The sequence below is a fragment of the Natator depressus genome, chromosome 3 (genome assembly GCF_965152275.1).
Source record: "Natator depressus isolate rNatDep1 chromosome 3, rNatDep2.hap1, whole genome shotgun sequence".
In the NCBI taxonomy this organism is placed as follows: domain Eukaryota; kingdom Metazoa; phylum Chordata; order Testudines; family Cheloniidae; genus Natator; species Natator depressus.
Genome location: NC_134236.1, coordinates 157,546,425 through 157,570,619, shown reverse-complemented (window position 1 = coordinate 157,570,619; position 24,195 = coordinate 157,546,425). Strand labels below are relative to the sequence as shown.

Here is a 24,195-nt window from a genome sequence, read left to right as displayed (position 1 = left end):
GGGGAAGGAGCCGGGGCTGGCAGGGGAATCAGTGCAGCCGGCAGCGCCTCCCCCTGCTCCCGGGGCGCTGCCAGCCCGGGTGACACAGCCAGACACACACCGCCACCTTCCTGCCTCCCGGAGAGCCTGACACCGTCTGGCGCTGCAGCTCCTGCTGGGAGCCAGCCTCTCCCTCCCCGCTCCCCCGGTCCCTCCTCCTCCCCCGCCCCGCGCAGCGCCCAGCCCGGGACTCGCCGCTCTCTGTCTCCGCCCCGGCTCGGCGCAGCCCCGGCTCCAGCCGTGCCCCGCGCAGGGGAAGCAGCCCGCTGGTCGCGCTCCGCCCGCCGCGGGGGTGCCAGCCCCTCTGCCCCGCGCCTCGCCGCCAGGCGGGACTTTTGAGCGATGAGACGGCCGAGTCGCCGGCTGGCTTTGTCTCTCTTGGGGATCCTGGGGATCGCCGCTCTCCTCTTCTTCTTGGGGGCGAGGAGGAGGCTGGAGGAGGCAGGACCCGAAGGGCAGACGCCAAAGGTAAGGAGCACCCGCTTCTCTTCGGGGACTGGTGGCTGGGGTCCAGCCCGGATCGGCGCCAGGGGGCTTTGCAAGAGCAGTGTGGTGTGCCCAGCTGTCCCGCGGGCTGGAGCCCCTGCAAGTGGCCGCGGGGAAACGCCCGGAGCACACGGGCAGCTTTGAGAACAGTCACAGGTGGGAGAACCGCTTGGTTCGGTGCCCTCGCTCCCCCTGTGCTCATGCTGTAGCCTGGCTTGGGGAACTGGATGCCAACTTCTTTGCAACAGTTTCCCAGTGAAGTCCTTTAGGCTCTTACTTCCCTTAGAGGAGGCAACCAAACCAGGGCATGATGCACTGAGAGCATCATCACCAGTGGCTTACATTTGTCCATTAAACCCTTGCCACCATCTCTTCCTCCCCCCCCCCCCCCCGCAAGGGTTTTTAATGTAGGGCTGGAGGAGCGAACAGGATTGCAGGGCAGCCTAGCCATAGCCCAAAGGCAAGCAGCGTGCGCTGTGATGGGACTGGAGATTAGCTCGCTGGTTTCCTTGCAATCTGCAGGAGTTTTGCCTGAGTAAGACCTGAAGGATATGACCCGACCTGAGCATTCTGTCATTTGTGAAAGCTGAGATAAGGACCCTGTAAGAAATGTTTGGGAGGGGTGGGTGCCAGAAAGCCCCTCCCGGGTTGCTCCCTCTCCAGAGGTTTTGCAGTTGTATGAAGTACATACAGTACAGCAAGTATTTTTCCCTCTTCGCGGCTTGCTTAATTCCTTTCTACGAGTCAGATTAGTGGCACCTATTGCTGCCTCTGATAGTTTTTAATCTGTGTATTGTCTGCTCAGGATGGACCCGATTCTCCTCTTGCTTACCCCAGCTAGCTTTACATCCGTGTAACTTCATTGCTGTCAATGGAATTACTCCTGATTTATACCAGTGTGAGTCAGATCCTGCCCCGTGTACAGACGTTCTTGCTTCAGTTCCTGTTACTGGTTGGACACCTTCTCTGAAGTTCATGCCACATTGTCAGGTGTCTGATACCACTGTGCTCAGCCTTGTAGCCCTTACCTGTTCTGTTGGCCCTGGGAATTAAAGTATTCTCTCAGAATGCCAGCCTACGTCTCTATGAACTTTTTGACTAACCAAGATTCTCAAGTCCATGTATCATTTTTTCTGTCTGCTGTGTCATCTTCATTCCTATGCTACTTGTTTTTATATGCTGACTGTAACTGCGCTCCGTGTTCCAAATTATGACCTCACCAGGCCTTACCACGGCTAGATAGTTTTATCATGCTCTAGTTTTCTGCTTATACGATCTGTGCCAAAAGTTTTAATGTTTCTATCCACTCCCCTTTCCCTAGATCAGTCTCAAGTTTGATATTTGCCTGTTAGAGATATATAAACTTTTCTTGTTATTTGGCTTGCTGTGAGCACACTCCCTTGTATTCTAAATTTAAAATAGTACTTGAATTGAATGCTCTGGATAGCTCTGTGCTGGGTGTATAACTAAATTGGTAAGAAAATGATGCATGTGGCATAGTGACGAAGACAACTTTGCACACTTGTAATGGTCATCATCACTAATGATTGGAGCTCCAGGGCTAAAAGCATGAGTCTCTATAGTGTGAAATGGAGAACTAAGGCCCCAATTCAGCAAAGCATTTTTGCATGTGCTTAAATCCACCCCTATTCAGCAAAGCCCAATGGGACTTAAACACATTCCTGAAGTTAAGTGTGTGCTATGTGGAATACAGATGGACCGCTGAATCCGGGCCAAGTCCCCTAGCTGGGTATTATAGCAGACCCGTGTCCTCTGTGGATCAGGCACAAAGGGAGACATGTAGCACACAAGGAAAGCAGTTTACACTTTCAATTTTCATCTGTGGATTTCTAAGCACTTTATAAACAATAAGTGAATGATCCTCACAACCCTTCTCTGAGGTAGGCATGACTATACCCATTTTAAAGATAGAGAAGCAGACAGAGAGAATTTAATGGACTTGTCCATCACAGTGAGTCTGTGGCAGAGCTGCAGATGCCACCAACTGCTTTAAATCACTACACTTATGTAGTTAAACAAAAAAGTCAGGGTCCTAATATGAATATAAATATTTCAATGACATTCGTTTTTGTCTCAGTGAAAGCAGTTTCTGGTTGGACTTGAGCATTCCCCTTCAGTGTTCTGGGCCCAAAGAACAGCATTGTACAGTGCATGAGACAGCAACCTGCAACTTACTAGAAACAGAAACTGAAACTGACCAGTTTAGTTTCACAATCCAAACTGCATGAAATGCAAAAAGTACCTAAGCAGCATAAACCAGGAACATTTTCAAAATTCTTTCCATTTTAATAACCTATGGTGGTACTAACAGTGGTAAATAACTGACTGTTTGAAATACATGGGACCAGATTCTGATTTTGATTATACCACTGTAAATCTGCAAAAAGAAAAGGAGTACTTGTGGCACCTTAGAGACTAATAAATTTGTTAGTCTGTAAGGTGCCACAAGTACTTCTTTTCTTTTTGCGGATACAGACTAACACGGCTGCTACTCTGAAACAGTAAATCTGGAGTGACTTGGTTGAAATCAGAGGGTTTAGGATCTGATCCAAAACCAATAAAGTTAATGGGAATCTTAAAGGGCTTTGGATCAGATCTTCACTCCAGATTTACACCAGTGTAACTGAAAGGGGCATCTGGCCCATGATTTTTATATAAATTGTGTCTGTTTAAGATATTTCTCACAAATGACTATGTGTATGCCAAGTCTGGAACTTTAAATCCAAGTTGCTGTTTGAAAAATTCCTAAATTGGTAAAAATACGTTGGTTTTCATGTGGCAAAAGTCACTGTTTTTTTACGCTTTTTTCAAACAACAATGACTGAATGGATTTTTCAGGCTTCCCATAATCTCTCCTATCTAGGATGGAAGAATGAGTTTGTGCAATTTCAGGCCCAAAGATCATTTTTGTGGGGGAAGGTAACAAGTCACTGCAAACAGAGGTTTAGAATGAAAGTGCTCTCTTAACCATAACTATCCCTTTGGGTAAATAGGCTTGTATTGAAAATGCACTCTTCAAAACGGCAAAATAAAACGTCGCTTGTCAGCCATGATGTACTGTATTCTCCTTCAAATGAACCTTTTTACTTAACAACAGTTGCAGTAGAATTGATTCTTCATTTTACAGCCCCCTTTGAATATCCACAGAACACATACAGATTGTGTTCTCCCCTGCTCTTTGGACTGCTAACCACCTTGTTAGTGGCCTGATCCTGTTCCTATTGAATCATAGAATATCAGGGTTGGAAGGGACCTCAGGAGGTCATCTAGTCAAACCCCCTGCTCAAAGCCTCAAATCCCTAAATGGCGCCCTCAAGGATTGAGCTCACAACCCTGAGTTTAGCAGGCCAAAGCTCAAACCACTAAGCTATCCCTCCCCCCTCAAAGTCAAGGGTAATTTTCTCATGGCTACAGGATCAGACCCTAAATTTCTAAGTTACACCTGCCAAGTTGCCATAACTCCGGAAATCTGACAGCTGCAATTGCCTCTCCTTCATTTCCTCTGAATTTTCCATCAAAACAGTTGCATCCCCCTGAGATTCATACAGTACAGATTCATTTTTTAGTGCATTACATTTTTGGCTTTGGAAACTACTTTTGAGTAATATGAAATATGAGCTAGTTGTGAGGCAAGGAACATGATGTCACTTCATTTAACCCCTCTTAAGGGATTCAAATCTGGTTTCATATATGTGCATCAAAGCCAGTGAAGCAGCAATAAAGGGAGAACAGGTCGTTGGGCATAGGACAGTACAATCGTCTGGCCATGAGGTTATGTACTTTGGATATTGGCTAGCTGCTAACCCAGTAGAAAGCAATACTTTTGCAGTATGCAGATAGGTCTTCCTCACCCTCTCCAACTTCCTAGAAGGAGCTCATATTGTAATGGCGGAAACACCATATGTAAAGTAATGGGGTAAACTGGTTGTGCAACTCCTAATGGAGAAATGAGGTGTCTCCATTCATCAACCTCCATGGCAAAGCATTCATGATCTACACTGGTGAGAAGAGCACTAGGCCTAAGGAATCTAACCCGAGTCTCCTACATAGGAGTCCAGGACATTATCACAGTGGCTATGCTTTCCCTATGCTGATATTCTATTGGCAGAATGGATAGGACTATGCTTGTTTTATTTTACCTGATTTCACCTCCTCTTTCTTACTTTTATCTCCCTGCGCCACACTCTCTGCGGCTCCGTCTACACTGCAGCTGGGACCAGACTTCCCAGCATGGGTAAGCAGGCACGTGCTAGCTCCGATTGAGCTAGTGTGCTAAAAATAGCAGCGTAGCCAGCGAAGCATGGGCTGCAGCTTGGGCTAGTCGCCTGAGAACAAACCCGTAGAGTCCCTATGTATGTACTTGGGTGGCTAGTCTGAGCCACTGCCTTTGCTACCCCTGGCTACACTGCATATTTTTAGGGCACTATCTCAAGCAGAGCTAGCGTATCTGTCTAGCCACACTGGGAAGCATGCTCCAAGCTGCAGTGTAGATGTAGCTATTACCTTATTGATCCTCTCTCTGCTTCTTTCCTAGCCTTGCCCACTTCTCTTCTAGTCACTTTCTTCCTTCCTTCCTAATTCAGAGCATCACTGGCTAATGGCTGCATCAAGTCAGCCCTTTATCACATTCAGGAGTTGCCATGGAACATTTCCTGTCCAAGGAAGGCACTGCCAGCAGTTCACTCAAGGAGGGACTTCTTGCTGAGGCCTTTATTTTAAGCAATAAGCTCATAGTAACAATGGGGCATGGAATTAAAAATGTGTCCCACTCAAAGTCATAAGAGGTGTCTCGCCTTGCTGGTTATGGAATGAAGTCCCCAGTGCATCGGCTGCTGCCATCCAGGCTGATACTACAGCTGCCACTTGCATTTGCAATGGACAGTTTGAATCTTATCTGTCTGGCTGGGGAAAACGTTCTTGTGCTTCTCTTCTGTTCTTTTTGGAGTCCCCTCAAGCTGTGAAGAAAGGTAGGTGAGGCGAGTCCCGCTGGAATGGTGTGACTGTCTTCTTGTGTCTGCTGTCTAGCAGACACCTAATCAGGTGAGCCAGTTAGCAAGCAAGGGATTAGTAAAATTAATCCTGTCTGCTGGATGGTTTACGAGGGAGCAACTGTACAGCAGTTCTGTGTTTCTGATCAGCTGAGGTTCAGTGGTTTATATTCTGTACTTACGGAGCCTTTCATTTCAGGATCTCCAAGCACTTCACAAGCATTAATCAGTGCCAGCCAATCCCCCCTGCCCCTTCTGTTTTCCAGCGGAACAAACTGAGGCCTTCAAAGGCGCTAAGCATGTCCAGCGCCCATTGACTCAAGGGAGAGAGAGTGGCTCAGAACCTTTGAAAATTAGGTCATCCATGACTTGCCTAAAACCGCCTAGTGGGTCAGTGTCAGAGCTTGGAGCAGAATCCAGGAATTCTGAGTCCCTGCCCCTGTTCTAACCACTAGACAGCACTGCCTCCCTGTGTTTTATGCAGGAGTTTTGTCTTTCTCTCATTTTAAAAAAAACCCACATAGAAATTAATAATTTAGTTAGATTAAGAAATAATGAGAGGAATTGATATGCCGGATTAATTACAAGTAAATTCGCAGATTGGTTTGTCAGGAATACATGCAGTGGGCTCTGCTTAGTGGCACTGAGCTGGCAAACCCAATTCCCAATGCTTGTGCTGATGCTGGCAGTGGTCAGGTTTCCAGCTTGGTTGGCCTCTCGCTTTCGGGGGCTGGCGGGTCTTGGGAGGGCCTTAAAAGAGCAAGGAGCCCCCTGTTGCTCCCGCTAGTGTATGGATGAAGCATAGCTGATGGATTGTAGGGGAGAGCAGGACCTTTATGAGTGGGGCTGAACCGTGGAGGAAGGAGACATCTAGGCACCCCAGAAGACTCTCCAACTATCAAAAATATCAAGGCCTTGTTAATGTCATGGTAAGAAACATGGAACTAAAAACCTCCTGGAGAAACAAATGCTATTTTCATGTTTCCAGGGAGGAGTTACAAACACTGAAGGGTATAAAAAATAATTTAAACCGCAAAATATATGACATGACATATCCCGTAACTATTACTGTAGATATAGTTTGTTCAACGAAAGGGAATGGTTAATGTTAAAATGCAGTGTGTGTGTGTGTGTGTGGGGGGGGGGGGGGTGATCCTCTGAAGTGATCAGAGCTTTCTATAAGTTGCCGAGGACCCACAATTCCTTCTATAAGCAACTGGGGCAGGGGGAGAGGGGGGCACTGTGCAACCTCCCACACTTCTACAAAGGTTCCGGCACCCTTGCTCTGCACCCTGCAAGGTTGGGCCCATAGTCAGAAAGGTGGTTACCAGTTCTGCAATTGGGATCTGAATATCACATTGCATTCTTTCTGCATCAGCACCAGCTGGAAAGATTCTGCATCCAGAGTTCAGCTGATAATCTTTCTTTTTTTAATTTCTCCAGGTTTTACAGCGCCAGTCTCCTGGAGGTGTTTAACATAGATTAAAACAACAATGTACACTGCCAAAATTAAGATCTTAACACGTTAATTAACTGAACTGTGTATTCCAACATGAACACAAGTCTGCCAATTTAACATAATGGAGGGCTTGATCCTGTGCCCATTGACGCCAGTGGGGGATTTGGCACTGACTTTGATGGTCACAGGATGGGACCTATAATGACACTCGTCAATGAATGCCCTCCCTGAAATGTCCAGGAGTAAAGGCAGGCTTTGCAGCATGTCTAGAACACTAACAAACTGGTGATGCGTGAGCCAGAATCAAATCTAGGGTTTCAGAGTAGCAGCCGTGTTAGTCTGTATTCGCAAAAAGAAAAGGAGTACTTGTGGCACCTTAGAGACTAACCAATTTATTTGAGCATAAGCTTTCGTGAGCTACAGCTCACTTCATCGGATGCATTCAGTGGAAAATACAGTGGGGAGATTTATATACATAGAGAACATGAAACAATGGGTGTTACCATACACACTGTAACCAGAGTGATCACTTAAGGTGAGCTATTACCAGCAGGAGAGCGGGGAGGGGGGGTGAAACCTTTTGTAGTGATAATCAAGGTGAGCCATTTCCAGCAGTTGACAAGAACGTCTGAGGAACAGTGGGGGGTGGAGGGGGGGTATAAACATGGCGAAATAGTTTTATTTTGTGTAATGACCCATCCACTCCCAGTCTCTATTCAAGCCTAAGTTAATTGTATCCAGTTTGCAAATTAATTCCAATTCAGCAGTCTCTCGTTGGAGTTTGTTTTTGAAGTTTTTTTGTTGAAGAATTGCAACTTTTAGGTCTGTAATTGAGTGACCAGAGAGATTGAAGTGTTCTCCAACTGGTTTTTGAATGTTATAATTCTTGATGTCTGATTTGTGTCCATTTATTCTTTTACGTAGAGACTGTCCAGTTTGACCAATGTACATGGCAGAGGGGCATTGCTGGCACATGATGGCATACATCACATTGGTAGAGGTGCAGGTGAACGAGCCTCTGATAGTGTGGCTGATGTGACTAGGCCCTACGATGGTGTCCCCTGAATAGATATGTGGACACAGTTGGCAACGGGCTTTGTTGCAAGGATAGGTTCCTGGGTTAGTGGTTCTGTGGTGTGGTGTGTGGTTGTTGGTGAGGATTTGCTTCAGGTTGGGGGGCTGTCTGTAAGCAAGGACTGGCCTAAAAGTTCCAATTCTTCAACAAAAAAACTTCAAAAACTGACTCCAACGATTCTGCTGAATTGGAATTAATTTGCAAACTGGATACAATTAACTTAGGCTTGAATAGAGACTGGGAGTGGATGGGTCATTACACAAAATAAAACTATTTCGCCATGTTTATACCCCCCCTCCACCCCCCACTGTTCCTCAGACGTTCTTGTCAACTGCTGGAAATGGCTCACCTTGATTATCACTACAAAAGGTTTCACCCCCCCTCCCCGCTCTCCTGCTGGTAATAGCTCACCTTAAGTGATCACTCTGGTTACAGTGTGTATGGTAACACCCATTGTTTCATGTTCTCTATGTATATAAATCTCCCCACTGTATTTTCCACTGAATGCATCTGATGAAGTGAGCTGTAGCTCACGAAAGCTTATGCTCAAATAAATTTGTAGGAATCAAATCTAGTTTGCTCTCCCATACCTGTATTTCAACTGCATGTCTAACAGTGATAAAAAACAACACCCTCATTTTTGTGTTTGTGTGACTCAGATGAGCCAGGGAGCAGACCTGCTGAGTAAGAAGGAGCTGTTTTCTCAGTCACTTTCCTAACTGTAGCTAGGCTTTGAAAATACTTTTCTTCCACAGTATCCATCCGGGTTGCTAACAGTTGCATCTTTGTTGAACATTGAGCGGGACACAAAGTTCCATCAGAATTTAGCAATCCAATTGGTCAGGCAAAACTCAGCTGACTATAATAATAATAAAACTGTCATAGACAAACGGTGTCAGGCTTATATTATCTGTGTTGTTTAATTAATCTATTGACTGCGCATGAGTGGCCTCTCTGAGATATCTGAAAAACAATAGGCAGTAAATGAAACCCTTGTTAATTTTTCACTGGTAATTACAATGAATGAATTTGCCCCCCTTACATTCCATTACAGCTTCATGGTGCAGCTGTGAGTGATAGGGGCATAAATATTGATTGAACAAGGCCTGTTTACTTTATGAAATGATGAGCATCAGGCATCCAGGAACCTTCCAGTGTTTTGTGCTTGTAAAAAAAAGAAAAATTTTAAAAAGGGCAAAAAATTGCTGGCTGTTTACTTAGAAGAAGCCCAATAAATCTTGGATGCAGAAAAAACCTTTTGTTTGACATTTTAGAGGAAGGAGGAGAAAATTTTCTTTTTTCTCTGAAAGAATGTACAAAGATTTTGAGAAGTCCCCAACGCTGCCAAGAAAATTCAAAGCCATTCACTCTTGGACTGAGATTGGAAGGCCCAGTGAGTCTCAAAGACAGGCCTACAGAGCTGCCAGCGAACACCTCCATGCGGTCACCCAGCAGTGGCTGTAACTAATTTGTGTCTCACTACCCATTAGCTGCTGTGGGAAGTCCCACCTCAAGGGGTCTGACAGGCAGCAGCCTCATGGCTCCTGATTGGCTCCCTGCCCTCTACAAACCTAAGGGTCGTTCCAAGAAGTGTCCAGGCAACAGTATGGATCTGCTGTAACTACCATGACCATTCTTGATCCTCAGTTCCTGGCTTTGATCTCAGCTCAGTTTGGACCTTGCCTCCAGCCCCGGACCCTGAAACCTGACTCAGACTCTGATCCTTGCTATTGATCCTGGCCTGGAACTTGACTGCAAGCTCCCCTGCTACTCTCAGCCTTAGGTTTGACCCTGCTCTGACTCTTGGTCCTGACTGCCCTTGGCAGGACCCTGGTAGAAATACTCTGAAGATACGGTTCTGAAGATCATTATGAAGAAGGCCGTTGAACTATTTAAAAGAATTTCTATATATTCAGTGTCAGGAGGGTTAGATTTACGTCATTCTCTCCCACTCCCTCCCCCCATGTTGCTTTTTATCTTTATTCCTTTGGGGCTGGCTCAGGCTAGCTTGTGATTGTCTGACCTTCTGGGTTAATCCTGTCAGAATTCCTAAACTAAATAGCTCTGAACTAGAGCAGTATGTGGATGGGAGACCTGCATGAAACACCTGGATCGGCAGTGGCCAGTCTGAGGGCCAAATGTTCTTTCAGAAAGGTCAGGCGGTTACAATCAGCACTGTGGGGCAGAGTGTCTGGCCTGTTCTGCTCTCTTTGTGCTACTTAGCCAGAACTCTGATATTTTAGGGGTTGCTGTAACCTGTGCCAGCTGGCAACAGTTCATTAGGGGTCATATGCCAGCTGAGGATAGTGCTAATGCAACATGCTCCTGCCTCTCCACATCTGCACGAGGGGCTCTGGAGAGAGAGAGAGAGACAGAGCGGTGTAGGTGCTGGCTCTGTGCCTGCTAAGGACTCCCCAGTGCTGGGAGAAACCCCGGGAGTGGAGTTGCAGGTGGTTTCTGCTTCCTTTCGCCTATCTGGTGTTGGTTCATAGAATCATAGAATCATAGAATATCAGGGTTGGAAGGGACCTCAGGAGGTCATCTAGTCCAACCCCCTGCTCAAAGCAGGACCAATCCCCAATTAAATCATCCCAGCCAGGGCTTTGTCAAGCCTGATCTTAAAAACTTCTAAGGAAGGAGATTCTACCACCTCCCTAGGTAACGCATTCCAGTGTTTCACCACCCTCCTAGTGAAAAAGTTTTTCCTAATATCCAACCTAAACCTCCCCCACTGCAACTTGAGACCATTACTCCTTGTCCTGTCATCTTCTACCACTGAGAATAGTCTAGAACCATCCTCTTTGGAACCACCTCTCAGGTAGTTGAAAGCAGCTATCAAATCCCCCCTCATTCTTCTCTTCCGCAGACTAAACAATCCCAGTTCCCTCAGCCTCTCCTCATAAGTCATGTGTTCCAGACCCCTAATCATTTTTGTTGCCCTTCGCTGGACTCTCTCCAATTTATCCACATCCTTCTTGTAGTGTGGGGCCCAAAACTGGACACAGTACTCCAGATGAGGCCTCACCAATGTCAAATAGAGGGGAACGATCACGTCCCTCGATCTGCTCGCTATGCCCCTACTTATACATCCCAAAATGCCATTGGCCTTCTTGGCAACAAGGGCACACTGCTGACTCATATCCAGCTTCTCGTCCACTGTAACCCCTAGGTCCTTTTCCGCAGAACTGCTGCCTAGCCATTCAGTCCCTAGTCTGTAGCTGTGCATTGGGTTCTTCCGTCCTAAGTGCAGGACTCTGCATTTATCCTTATTGAACCTCATCAGGTTTCTTTTGGCCCAATCCTCCAATTTGTCTAGGTCCCTCTGTATCCTATCTCTGCCCTCCAACGTATCTACCACTCCTCCCAGTTTAGTATCATCCGCAAATTTGCTAAGAGTGCAATCCACACCATCCTCCAGATCATTTATGAAGATATTGAACAAAACCGGCCCCAGGACCGACCCCTGGGGCACTCCACTTGACACCGGCTGCCAACTAGACATGGAGCCATTGATCACTACCCGTTGAGCCCGACAATCTAGCCAACTTTCTACCCACCTTATAGTACATTCATCCAGCCCATACTTCTTTAACTTGCTGACAAGAATACTGTGGGAGACAGTGTCAAAAGCTTTGCTAAAGTCAAGAAACAATACATCCACTGCTTTCCCTTCATCCACAGAATCAGTAATCTCATCATAGAAGGCGATTAGATTAGTCAGGCATGACCTTCCCTTGGTGAATCCATGCTGACTGTTCCCGATCACTTTACTCTCGTGTAAGTGCTTCAGGATTGATTCCTTGAGGACCTGCTCCATGATTTTTCCGGGGACTGAGGTGAGGCTGACCGGCCTGTAGTTCCCAGGATCCTCCTTCTTCCCTTTTTTAAAGATTGGCACTACATTAGCCTTTTTCCAGTCATCTGGGACTTCCCCCGTTCGCCACGAGTTTTCAAAGATAATGGCCAATGGCTCTGCAATCACATCCGCCAATTCCTTTAGCACTCTCGGATGCAACTCGTCCGGCCCCATGGACTTGTGCACGTCCAGCTTTTCTAAATAGTCCCTAACCACCTCTTTCTCCACAGAGGGCTGGCCATCTACTCCCCATGTTGCGATGCCCAGCGCAGCAGTTTGGGAGCTGTCCTTGTTAGTGAAGACAGAGGCAAAAAAAGCATTGAGCACATTAGCTTTTTCCACATCCTCTGTCACTAGGTTGCCTCCCTCATTCAGTAAGTGGCCCACACGTTCCTTGGCTTTCTTCTTGTTGCCAACATACCTGAAGAAACCCTTCTTGTTACTCTTGACATCTCTTGCTAGCTGCAGCTCCAGGTGCGATTTGGCCCTCCTGATTTCATTCCTACATGCCCGAGCAATATTTTTATACTCTTCCCTGGTCATATGTCCAACCTTCCACTTCTTGTAAGCTTCTTTTTTATGTTTAAGATCCGCTAGGATTTCACCATTAAGCCAAGCTGGTCGCCTGCCATATTTACTATTCTTTCGACTCATCGGGATGGTTTGTCCCTGTAACCTCAATAAGGATTCTTTAAAATACAGCCAGCTCTCCTGGACTCCTTTCCCCTTCATGTTAGTCCCCCAGGGGATCTTACCCATCTGCTCCCTGAGGGAGTCAAAGTCTGCTTTCCTGAAGTCCAGGGTCCGTATCCTGCTGCTTACCTTTCTTCCCTGTGTCAGGATCCTGAACTCGACCATCTCATGGTCACTGCTTCCCAGATTCCCATCCACTTTTGCTTCCCCCACTAATTCTTCCCTGTTTGTGAGCAGGAGGTCAAGAAAAGCTCCCCCCCAGTTGGCTCGTCTAGCACTTGCACCAGGAAATTGTCCCCTACGCTTTCCAAAAACTTCCTGGATTGTCTATGCACCGCTGTATTGCTCTCCCAGCAAATATCAGGAAAATTAAAGTCACCCATGAGAACCAGGGCGTGCGATCTAGTAGCTTCTGCGAGTTGCCGGAAGAAAGCCTCATCCACCTCATCCCCCTGATCCGGTGGTCTATAGCAGACTCCCACCACTACATCACTCTTGTTGCTCACACTTCTAAACTTAATCCAGAGACACTCAGGTTTTTCTGCCGTTTCGTACCGGAGCTCTGAGCAGTCATACTGCTCCCTTACATACAGTGCTACTCCCCCACCTTTTCTGCCCTGCCTGTCCTTCCTGAACAGTTTATAACCATCCATGACAGTACTCCAGTCATGTGAGTTATCCCACCAAGTCTCTGTTATTCCAATCACGTCATAATTCCCTGACATCACCAGGACCTCCAGTTCTCCCTGCTTGTTTCCAAGGCTTTGTGCATTCGTATATAAGCACTTGAGAGAACCTGCTGATCGCCCCTCATTCTCAGTATGAGGCAGGAGCCCTCCCCTCACAGATGTTCCTGCCTGTCCTTCCTCCCGGTATCCCGTTTTCCCACTTACCTCAGGGCTTTGGTCTCCTTCCCCCGGTGAACCTAGTTTAAAGCCCTCCTTACTAGGTTAGCCAGCCTGCTCGCAAAGATGCTCTTCCCTCTCTTCGTAAGATGGAGCCCGTCTCTGCCCAGCACTCCTCCTTCATGGAACACCATCCCATGGTCAAAGAATCCAAAGCCTTCTCTCCGACACTACCTGCGTAGCCATTCGTTGACTTCCACGATTCGACGGTCCCTGCCCTGGCCTTTTCCTTCCACGGGGAGGATGGACGAGAACACCACTTGCGCCTCAAACTCCTTTATCCTTCTTCCCAGAGCCACGTAGTCCGCAGTGATCCGCTCAAGGTCATTCTTGGCAGTATCATTGGTGCCCACGTGGAGAAGCAGGAAGGGGTAGCGATCCGAGGGCTTGATGAGTCTCGGCAGTCTCTCCGTCACATCGCGAATCTTAGCCCCTGGCAAGCAGCAGACTTCTTGGTTTTCCCAGTCAGGGCGGCAGATAGATGACTCAGTCCCCCGGAGGAGAGAGTCCCCGACCACCACCACCCGCCTCCTTCTCTTGGGAGTGGTGGGTGTCCACTCCCCAGCACAGCTGATAATCTGTGCTGGGGAGAGGACCTTTGTCAGGCACTTCCCTAAGCTGTAGCAGAGACAGGAGAGCTCCTATTCTCATCTTCCATATTCCAGCGGCTGATTGTGCAGCAAGAGCTACTCTTCTCCTTCCCCGGCCATGCAGAAGGGGGCCAGCAGGGGGGATGGTGAGCAGCTGCAGCTGGGGCTGGACAGCTGGCGCTGGAAGCACTCCTGGCTTGGCTAGTACTAGGGCAGCAGCGGAAGCTGTGGGAGGTAGCTAGGGAGGCAGGGCCCTCTGCTTCCTCCTCAGGGGGATACAGACACGTCAGCTAAAAAGTCACAGGGTGAAGCTCAGGGAACACACATTTGGTTCATAATCAAATACAGATTTTCGTCTTAACACAGTTGGCCCTGGACGTCCCTGATTCAGAGCCATGAGGGACACAGTGAGTACCACTGACCTAGATGCTGTGGGAAGTGCTGGTGACAGTTTAGTAGGAGGCATTGTCCTCTTTGATTGAGTGCTAAGCCTTGTATCTCACCTGAATATTTGGGGGTGCTGTACTGCAAGATCTCCTGGCACCTTTGTAATCCTGGTATCCTGGCAAAACTCTGAGAACTGCATCCCACCTACCTAAACTTCCCCCTAAAGTTCCAGGTGGAAACAGTACTCTCCATTTCTAGCACAGCAATGCTGTGGGCAGCTGAAGAGCTGCTCTGTTCCATCTGAGAGGTGGCAGGAGAAGTGGCTGTTCGTTTTTTTCCAAAGACCTTAGGGCCAGATTTTCAAGTGATCAGTACGCACAGCTGGGGCTCAGCTCTCACTTAGGCCCCAAATCTGTCTAAAGCGCTAGCCGCTCAGCAGCTCCCATTGTGACCCTTATAACCAGATTGCCCTAGGAGCTCTGAAGAACCCAGCCCGATGAGTGAGCTCTTCTGAAAATCTGCCCCCAAATTGCTCTCAGATTATAAACTCTTTGGGACAGCGACTCTATCCGTCTGCATGGCTGAAGGGTGCCTAGCACACTTTGGGTGCTACACAATATACAGTAAATTACATATATAATGTATATGCTGCAATTTGGTGCAGTGGCTTCATGCCTTTCATAAGCATCATCTTTGTGGGAAGATCTTCATACCAGTTTCCATTTCAAAGAGAGTGAGGGTGATCACTGTTTTCCTCCCCTACCACAGTAATTTGTCACAGGAATAAGATCTTTTGCAGAAAGTATAAGGTATAGTCTACTGAACCATTTAAAAAAACTCTCAGTGCTTTATAATGATATTTACGGGCCAATGCCCAGGTAAATATACATGTATAAAGCACAGGTAAGTATGCAAATTTTAGGTTTAATACTTGGAGCAGTGTTCTGCATAACACCACCATACAGCGAAGTATATACAATGTATTTGGTACATTATTATTCTATCCTGATAAGTCTTAGTAGCTGAGTAGAGGTTTTATACAAAGATGTACTTGGTGCAGCACTGTTGTTCTTTGGGAAGGACGCACGTTGTTTACTCAGGATATAAATAAGGGAATGACAACTTTTTCCAGATATAGGACAGCTGTTTGGAAGGAGCTGCCTGGGCAGCTTTCGTGACCAAAGAACCACAAAGATTGGCAGAAGGCACCGGCAGTAATGAGTGTTGGATTTCAGCTCCGGAGCGAAGAGCCCTGCCTTCATCTAGCACCAAGGCCTTTGAGCAGCCCCATTACAATCAGTCCCTTTTAGTCATTCAGGGGCTGTGCCTGGCCCACTGAAGTCAATGGGAGTTTTGACAGTGACTTCAGTGGCAGCAGGATCAGCCCCTAGAAGTGGTGCTACCTCTCAGCTCGATGTCATAATCCCAGGGGCGGGTGCAGTATTTTGCACATGACTGAACAAACTCTTTTAGAAACACCATCCCTGTGAGCACACATGTTGCTTTATATGCAAGCTCTGCAGATGGTATTAGGGTTGGCAACGCACACGCCCCTGGAGGATGCCAATTTGGTACTTTTGTTAGCACGAGTCTCTGTGCTGATGGAAAAGAAAATATGGGAGAAATAATAAAAAATGCACAAGCAATGTGCTGCAGCTGTGCAAGAGAAATGTAGTTAGAGCCATTTCCCTTCCACGAGGACAGCCCAGCATTTGGTGCAATAAAACCAATCACTGGGATGTATCTGCGGAGAAAGCAAAACTGGGATCTGCTAAAGAGAGACACTTTGCATGAAAGGGTAATTATGTGTCAGATAACAACAAAGGGTGCAGTGGATTGACTATTAAATGGAATAGTACAAGCACAAAATATCTACCATTAGCTGTGTGCCTCTTGGAGGCTTCCTCCTGTTTAAAGAAGGGGAAGGGGTGAAAACCAGATGACAGCCTGGTAGATTTGTTATCACCCCACTTTCCCATGCAATGAAAAGAGCCATTCCCCCCCTCCCCTCCCAATAAAGTGCTCACATTTTGCCAGCAACACTTAGCACATTTCCTTACTAAGCTGCAATTAAATTGATTTTTCTCTCCCTCTTCCCCTTCTTGGTTCCAAAGCCGCTGCGGGAGTCAATGTGACAGGAAGATCAGCTGGGAAAGAGACCTTGGACCAGATCCTCAGCTGGTAGAAATTGGCCTTGTCCCATTGCCTTCCGTGGAGCTGTGCTGAATTCCATCGGTTGTGAATCTGTCCCCTTATTAATATATAAAGGGACTTATACAGTCCCTTCTGAACAGCATCAAAGTGCATGTGCGGTGATGCCACTGAACTGCCTTTGCTATGGGAGATGAATGGGATGTAGCTGAGAATGTTTTACATCTGACTTATGTCCAGTTCCATTGGTTAAGGATGGAGACGGCAGCCGTCTCCCTCCCAATGGGATGCGTGTGATTGCTGATTGCCTGTCTGTTTACATGTATTTTGCTGTGTTCCAGACGCTTATCATTAGATTCGAAGCACATGCACAAGTCAGTATTTAAAAAACGTCTCTCAGAGCAATCCAAAGCTGAATCAGTGACTGTCAAGGTCCCTCCCCCACTCTGAACTCTAGGGTACAGATGTGGGGACCTGCATGAAAAACCTCCTAAGCTTATCTTTACCAGCTTAGGTCAAAACTTCCCCAAGGTACAAAATATTCCACCCTTTTGTCCTTGGATTGGCCGCTACCACCACCAAACAAATACTGGTTACTGGGGAAGAGCTGTTTGGACACGTCTTTCCCCCCAAAATACTTCCCAAAAACCTTGCACCCCACTTCCTGGGCAAGGTTTGGTAAAAAGCCTCACCAATTTGCCTAGGTGACTACAGACCCAGACCCTTGGATCTTAAGAACAATGAACAATCCTCCCAACACTTGCACCCCCCCCCTCCAGGGAAATGTTGGATAAAAAGCCTCACCAATTTGCATAGGTGACCACAGACCCAAACCCCTGGATCTGAGAACAACGAAAAAGCATTCAGTTTTCTTACAAGAAGACTTTTAATAAAAATAGAAGTAATTAGAAATAAGAAATCCCCCCTGTAAAATCAGGATGGTAAATACCTTACAGGGTAATTAGATTCAAAACATAGAGAACCCCTCTAGGCAAAAACCTTAAGTTAAAAAAAGATACACAGACAGAAATAGTTATTCTATTCAGCACAATTCTTTTCTCAGCCATTTAAAGAAATCATAATCTAACACATACCTAGCTAGATTACTTACTAAAAGTTCTAAGGCTTCATTCCTGGTCTATCTCCAGCAAAGACAAAATATAGACAGACACACAAAAACTTTGTTTCTCTCCCTCCTCCCAGCTTTTGAAAGTATCTTGTCTCCTCATTGGTCATTTTGGTCAGGTGCCAGCAAGGTTACCTTTAGCTTCTTAACCCTTTACAGGTGAGAGGAGATTTCCTCTGGACAGGAGGGATTTTAAAGGGGTTTACCCTTCCCTTTATATTTATGACAGTGACCTTCCTGCAGTACGGGCCTGCTCGCCTGTTTAGCCCCTCCCCTTGGGCTGGGCCTGATCCTGTCAGCCTTGCTCATGTGAGTAATTCTTACTCACGGGAGTACTCCTATTGACTTCTATAGGACTGTGCATGTGTGTAAAGCCTACTCACATGAGCAAAGCTTGCAGTGCAGGGTCCCTTAAGCCTGGCTGAAGGGATCTGACAACATGCTCTGAAAGCCAGCTCAAGTGCTGTTTGGTTGGGTGGTAGCTGAGTGCTCCCCATTGAGTCTCCTACCTTGCTTGAGCATCCAGGCTCATAATGCCTGCTGGGTTAAAACACAAGAAGAAAAGCAGGTCTCTAAGATATGCACGTCCCAAGCTATGATATAGGGCTTCCTAGATCACACGTGCCATCTTGAGTTGCACCCACTAACTAACTAGAAGCCAGTGGAGCCTCTTCAGCTCAGGGTAATATGCTCCTTGCAGAAGTGTGGCTAAGTAACCAGGCAGTCTCATTCTATATTGCTGTTTCCCAGTGGCCTGAAGCTGCAGCCCTAGACAGAGTGTGGTACAGTGAGCCGGTCTAGAGGAAACAAGTGCACAAGTCACTCTGCTGAGGTCTCCCATCTGAGAAAATGGATTCCATTCTCCTTGCTATAAGCAGATGTGGGTTGGGAATTACTCTTGACCACTGCTGTGATCTGAATAGCCAGAAGCAACCAAGGATCAGACATGACCCCCAGCTGTGAATGTAAGTCACAAGAGGTGGGCGAGTCCCTTCAAGGTGGGATGCAGAACAGATACTACATCCATTATCGTTAGCTGTTGAGGAACATTTCAGGTCCCAGCTCTTCGTAATGATTTATTTCTCTCTGTCTTCTGGCCTTTCCAAACTCGGCTACTTAGTTTGACTTTTTTTTTTCATGGCTTGCCTAATGAGCTCCCTTGTGGGTCGTCGGTAGGACTTGAAACCAGGACCTTCAACACCAAAGCACAGATCTCTATCACTTAAATGAAAGGAATTACTCCATTAGCTAGTAGCAATTGTGGGCTGTTATATACTACTAGGTCAGCCACTAGGAGAGGATGCAATGCACGCTCTGCCAGCAGTACACTTTCAGCTGTAGCATATTATTCTGAAACAATAAGTGAAGCTGACCAATCTAGTGGAAGGGCAGAATGTAAACAAAGGATAACTTTTTTCAGGACAAATAATCCAAGGTGGTGGCATTAACAACATACAGTAGGTTTTCTGATTCTTGGACCAAGCTGTGATCTGGGTGGCATATCTCACACAAGCTCTCTTAATCATCTGCTATTTTTGTGAACTGTTGTCCATGAGGCTGCTTAAAAAAGTTGAAATTCCAACTGACATCATTACGTTCCAGAGTCAATAGGCCACTGAGCTTAGTGGGACTGTTTGCTCTTCCCAGAATGGCTGTGGCAGGGTATGTCTCCACAGCAATGGGGAGATATGATAGCAGCACATGTAGACAGACCTGAGGGAGCTTTGCTCTTGCTAGCTTGACTCACAGTAGCTAGCCACCTGAGTACAAGCTGCCTGGGTCTGTACTCTGGCAGCTCGCTTGTGGCTGCACTGCCATTGTAATTTGAGCTAGCTAGATCAAGGCTGGTTTGGTTATGTCTATGCATGCTACAATCACACCCCCTGATTGTAATGTAGACAGACCCTTTTAAGACTGTCTGTCTCCAGACTAATGAAGATCGCCCTGCACTGGGTCCGTATCTGGACGCATTAGACAACGGGAGATAGACCTTCATGTCAGCTGGTCGGCTGGGGATAACAGACTACTGTAGTGGGGCGGCTACTTCCTTAGGCAGCTGATTCAACTGAAGGCAATGAAAGACGGTGCCACTAATGGCCAAGTCTATACGTGTGGCTCCTGGAGCTCCGTTTGTCTGTGTGTCCAGGTTCCAGAATGGATCCATTCAGCTCTTTTCTTTGTTTTCATATGGTGTGTGCTGAGCGTACGTGCTGGGAGCAGGGCTCGATCATCGTTAACATTTGAATTCAGAAAATGCGCGGTGATGACAGTTTCATCAGGCATCCACTGGTTTATTTATCAAGGCACTATTTGTAATACTAATCATTTGCCTTTCATCCAAATATATCAAAGCTCCTTATAAACTTTAATTAACCCTTACGGCATCCTCAAGAGGAAGGTAAATACAGTGCTCTGTGCTTTTCACTGTTAACTTTTAGTTCAGGAATTAATGGGTTGACTTGCCGCAGAGTGCATGAATATGATCTAAGCTGGGGCCATGTATATGCTGGATCTGAGCCCAGTGCTGAGAGAATTGGGCCCCTCAAAGTTTGAGTTACTGTGTTGGAAGCAAAAATGATCTTTGGAACAGCAAAAATTGGTGACACATTAGCTGTAACAATGTGTTTGTCTGCAGCTGTCTCTAAGTAGACAGAGATAGTTGTTTAGGGCAGCAGCTTGGAGGATGCTTCAAAGCAGAGAGCTGTCTGGAATCTGGTTAGCCTGCTGTTTTGATCAGTCACTCGTTGGACTCTGTTTTTGTTGTTTTATCACAGTGAAGTGTTTTGTTGAGGAAATCCAAGAGGCTGCATGTGATTCACAAATACTCATTGTCATGATATCAGCCCATTTTACAGCTGGGCAAACTGAGGTATAGAAAGGTTCGATTACTTGTGCCACCTTACTTTCTGAGTCAGGAGCAGAAGCTGGAGTAGAACCCAGCACTCCTGACTGTGTGTTTAGCTGTACATTCTGACCACTAGATCCCACCCTTTCCCCTTCCTTCAGCATATAGGTTGAAAATGGTAATAATTTACCATAAACAAGGTTGAGCTCCAAACCGAATACTATTTGGGGGAGCAAGTGAGCTAATCAGTGCATCTCATTTTTAAAAAGAACTGCAGCAACAGCAGGAAATACAGTGTCAGAAGAAACAAAATTGGTTCATTTGAAGATCAGGCCAAAAGAAAAGGAAAAGATTGTATTGTTGTTATTATTATTATTTACTATTTCAAGTGGAACTGAGGCTTTTACTCTTCGGTTTTATAGTCCGAGATGCTGACAATAAAATTATTAGAAAATGATGTGAGGAGAAAGGGGCTTGTGCACTGCAAAAACAAATGAGCTCTGAAATCACCTTCTAGCCTCTAACTATTGTTTCCGGAGCCAAGGCAGTTGAGAGAGATTCTTTCTTTTCTTTTAAAGCCATGGAAGGAGTAAGTCCAAAGGCTCCAATTTGGCCCAAGCAAGAGGGGGAAAGCTGCTTTGTTGTGACTTCCTGAATAGCTTTGTCTGCACTTAGACACACACCATTTCCTTTTCAAGGCCCAGTGCCAGCATCAGACAATTACCAACACACCTCATAACACAGTATAGAGATGTGCGGCTGGCAGATAAGACAAAAAGATGTTTGATGGTCGTGGTGCACAGTGGCAGTTACAGCCTCTTCACTCTGCAGGGGTTTGTAGAAGTGTCGTGTTTATGCGTGCGCATTTCGTTTTTGCTTAATTATAATTGGGCACAATTGAGCAAAATCAGGGTGAGAACAGAATTTTAGATTACGATGGGCTCATTTGAACTCCTTGAGCCAAATTCCGCTCTCAAGGAAATCTGGAGAGATTCTGCTGACTTCAATGGAGTGCTTTTAGATTTACACGGGTGTCATTGAGAAAAGAATGGGGCCCATTTTGTAGCCTTGTCATTTTCTCATCCCATTCTCTTCTAAGCTGTGTCTGTACCAGGAATGACTGGTTGTTTTTGTAAAATCCCCACTGCTGCTGTCACTGGTTGGGAACCCGAGGCCAGATGAATCTCTGATGGCGTCCAGCTTTTTTACTACCATATTAATTCAACCACTTGGGAATATTTTCCTATGCAGTCAGAACATAGCCTATAGTTTGTAAATTGCTTTGGGATCTTATAGGATGGAAGGTGCTGTATAAACCATAAGTTCATTTAAAATATGATTATATGCAATGCAAGCTATCAAATGGGGCCTTTCTTTTCCCAGGGACAGACCGAGGGAAGCTTTTTCCAATGAGCATCATCTTTTTGGAGTTTCAGCCATTCAATTCTAAGCTTCCACTGAGCAGTGAAAAGCAAAATGTCCTTGTCCTTTCCTTTCAAGAAAACAGACATTGCAATTCCAGATGGAAAACCAGGCCCGCTCCTTCCTGAGGATGACTGCAAAGCTATAGTTCCCCGTACTTTCAGCTTCTAAAACTTGGGAAAATGTACTGGTCACACTTCATTCATATGCTACTTAGTCTTTGGTGATGCAGCAGCTTTTGAAGAATTTATATTTGGATCTGCCACTTAAGTTCCCAAGGGTGATATTTATGTGTGTGTGTGTGTGTGTGTGTGTGTGTGTGTGTGATGCCATGAGATGTGCTGTCCACCCCACACAAGACCTGAAGTGGTTAAGGTAGCTAGGCAGGCGAATGAAGTGCCCAGGCTGCACCTGGAGGAGGAGTCAGGGAGCGGGGATTAATCAGAGAGGAGGCTCAGCTGGGCAGGAACAGGAGGGGCCTGTATAAAGCCCAGTATCTGAGGACAGCTGGGAGCTGCAGGGAAGCAGAGTGTAGCCACACCCTGGGTGAAGGGCATACTTGGGACTATACAGTATAGTCTACATTTACCCCCTGGGAGGAGGGAGAGCCAGAAGGTAAAGTAAGGCTCAGGGGAAAGGGCAGCAAGGTTCAGGAAGGTGCAGACCTTAGCTGCTGACTAGAAGGCCCCTGATCTAGAACCCAAAGTAGAGGGTGGGTCTGAGTTCCTCTATTGGCCACTGGGGAAGTGGCATAGGCTGGAGAGTGGACTGCTTGGAACAGTTTGCCCTGAAATCCCTGGAAGGGCAGGACCCTAGTGAGGTGGCCGGAGGGCCAAATCACCAAGGGGAAGCTGCAGCTCCTGGAGTGAGAGTGGCCACAGGGTGAGAGAGGACGATGGGTGGAGAGACCCACCAGAGGAGGGTGCAGCACCTGAAAGGAGCTAATCCCCAGAGCAACCATGAGGAGGTGCCCCTGGTGAGTGCACCCTGTGACATGGTGCTAAGGCACTGTAGCCCCTTATGCTTTGGCCGTTGACAGCTGCAGTTTGAAACCCAGAGTTCAAGTTTGATCAGTGACCTAAATTTAGGCTCTGCATGTGTTGAGATTTTTGTGATTCCGCATACTGGCTAAGGAACGCAGAGTATTCTCTCAGCTGAGTGGACAATGCTGAGATTCAAGAGAGCTGCCTGACTGGGTGTTTTGGTGCTGAAGCCAGAGAACCACAGGAGTTGGTCATTTGTGTGGGAGTAGAGTGGCAGTGGTGGTATTTTAATGCCCTCAGCGATCTCCTAGAGTTTTAATGCAGTGCAGCCTGCGGGGAGGATAAGGGGAAAACAGCCTGAAACACAAATTAACCAGCCATCTGATTTCCTGTGGCTAAAATCAAAATTAATGAATGATATTTCCAAGTAACAATAAGAGTTAAAATGCATACCTAGGTTGCACAAGGCACATTCCTACCATCAGTCGCGTGAAATGGTTCGTAAAATGCTGTCATACTCTGCAGAAGGATCATCTGGTTTAGATTTGTTTAAAGTATTAGGCCTTGTCTACACTGGGGATTTATCCCAATTTCAACTGTTAGTAGCAAGACACCAGTGTAGCTGTGCTGGAGCAAACCCCTCGTATAGACAATATAAACTGCTATGAATTGTGACTTGTGCTGTGCAGTTTGCTATGACTTGAAACTGCTTTGCTCCCCCCGCTCCATAGATGATGATTGTGGGTGGAATCTCACAAAGATTTTGTGTCTGACTCTTCCTGTGGGTTTTCTGCAGGGAATGAAGGTATGATCCAGATCTCTGATATAGAGGCATTGATAGCCACTCCATAGTTAAACTGAACGGAAATCTACCAAAAGTCAGAGGATGACTGAACTAGCCATGTCATTTGTTGTGTAGTAACTGAGATATTTTATTACACACACACAAAGCTACATTAAAAGAACATTATTAAGGTTGCAAAGTCAAGCACTCAGAAATAGGAAATGCCAGAATTAAGGTTCCCCGTGCAACCTAATTCAGCCCCCTTGTGCGTGTGCGTTATAACAGTCTTTAATTACATGATCACATATTATTTTTCCACTAGACCCCTGTGTCATTTAATGCACGAGATGGACGGCAGTCATAGAATGAGTAGCTATTTAATGTT

The 24,195-nt window shown here is 46.4% G+C and overlaps 1 protein-coding gene across 1 annotated transcript in view; it reads left to right on the top strand.

Moving 5' to 3' along the window:
* The first annotated feature begins 275 nt into the window (after window positions 1–275).
* The window catches only part of GALNT14 (polypeptide N-acetylgalactosaminyltransferase 14), a 187,806-nt gene continuing 163,886 nt past the window's right edge, over window positions 276–24,195 (top strand). Inside the window, exon 1 of the mRNA XM_074949150.1 lies at window positions 276–507. Within this exon, the coding sequence (XP_074805251.1) occupies window positions 382–507 (126 nt within the window). The 5' untranslated portion in view covers window positions 276–381. The remainder of the gene's footprint in view (window positions 508–24,195) is intronic.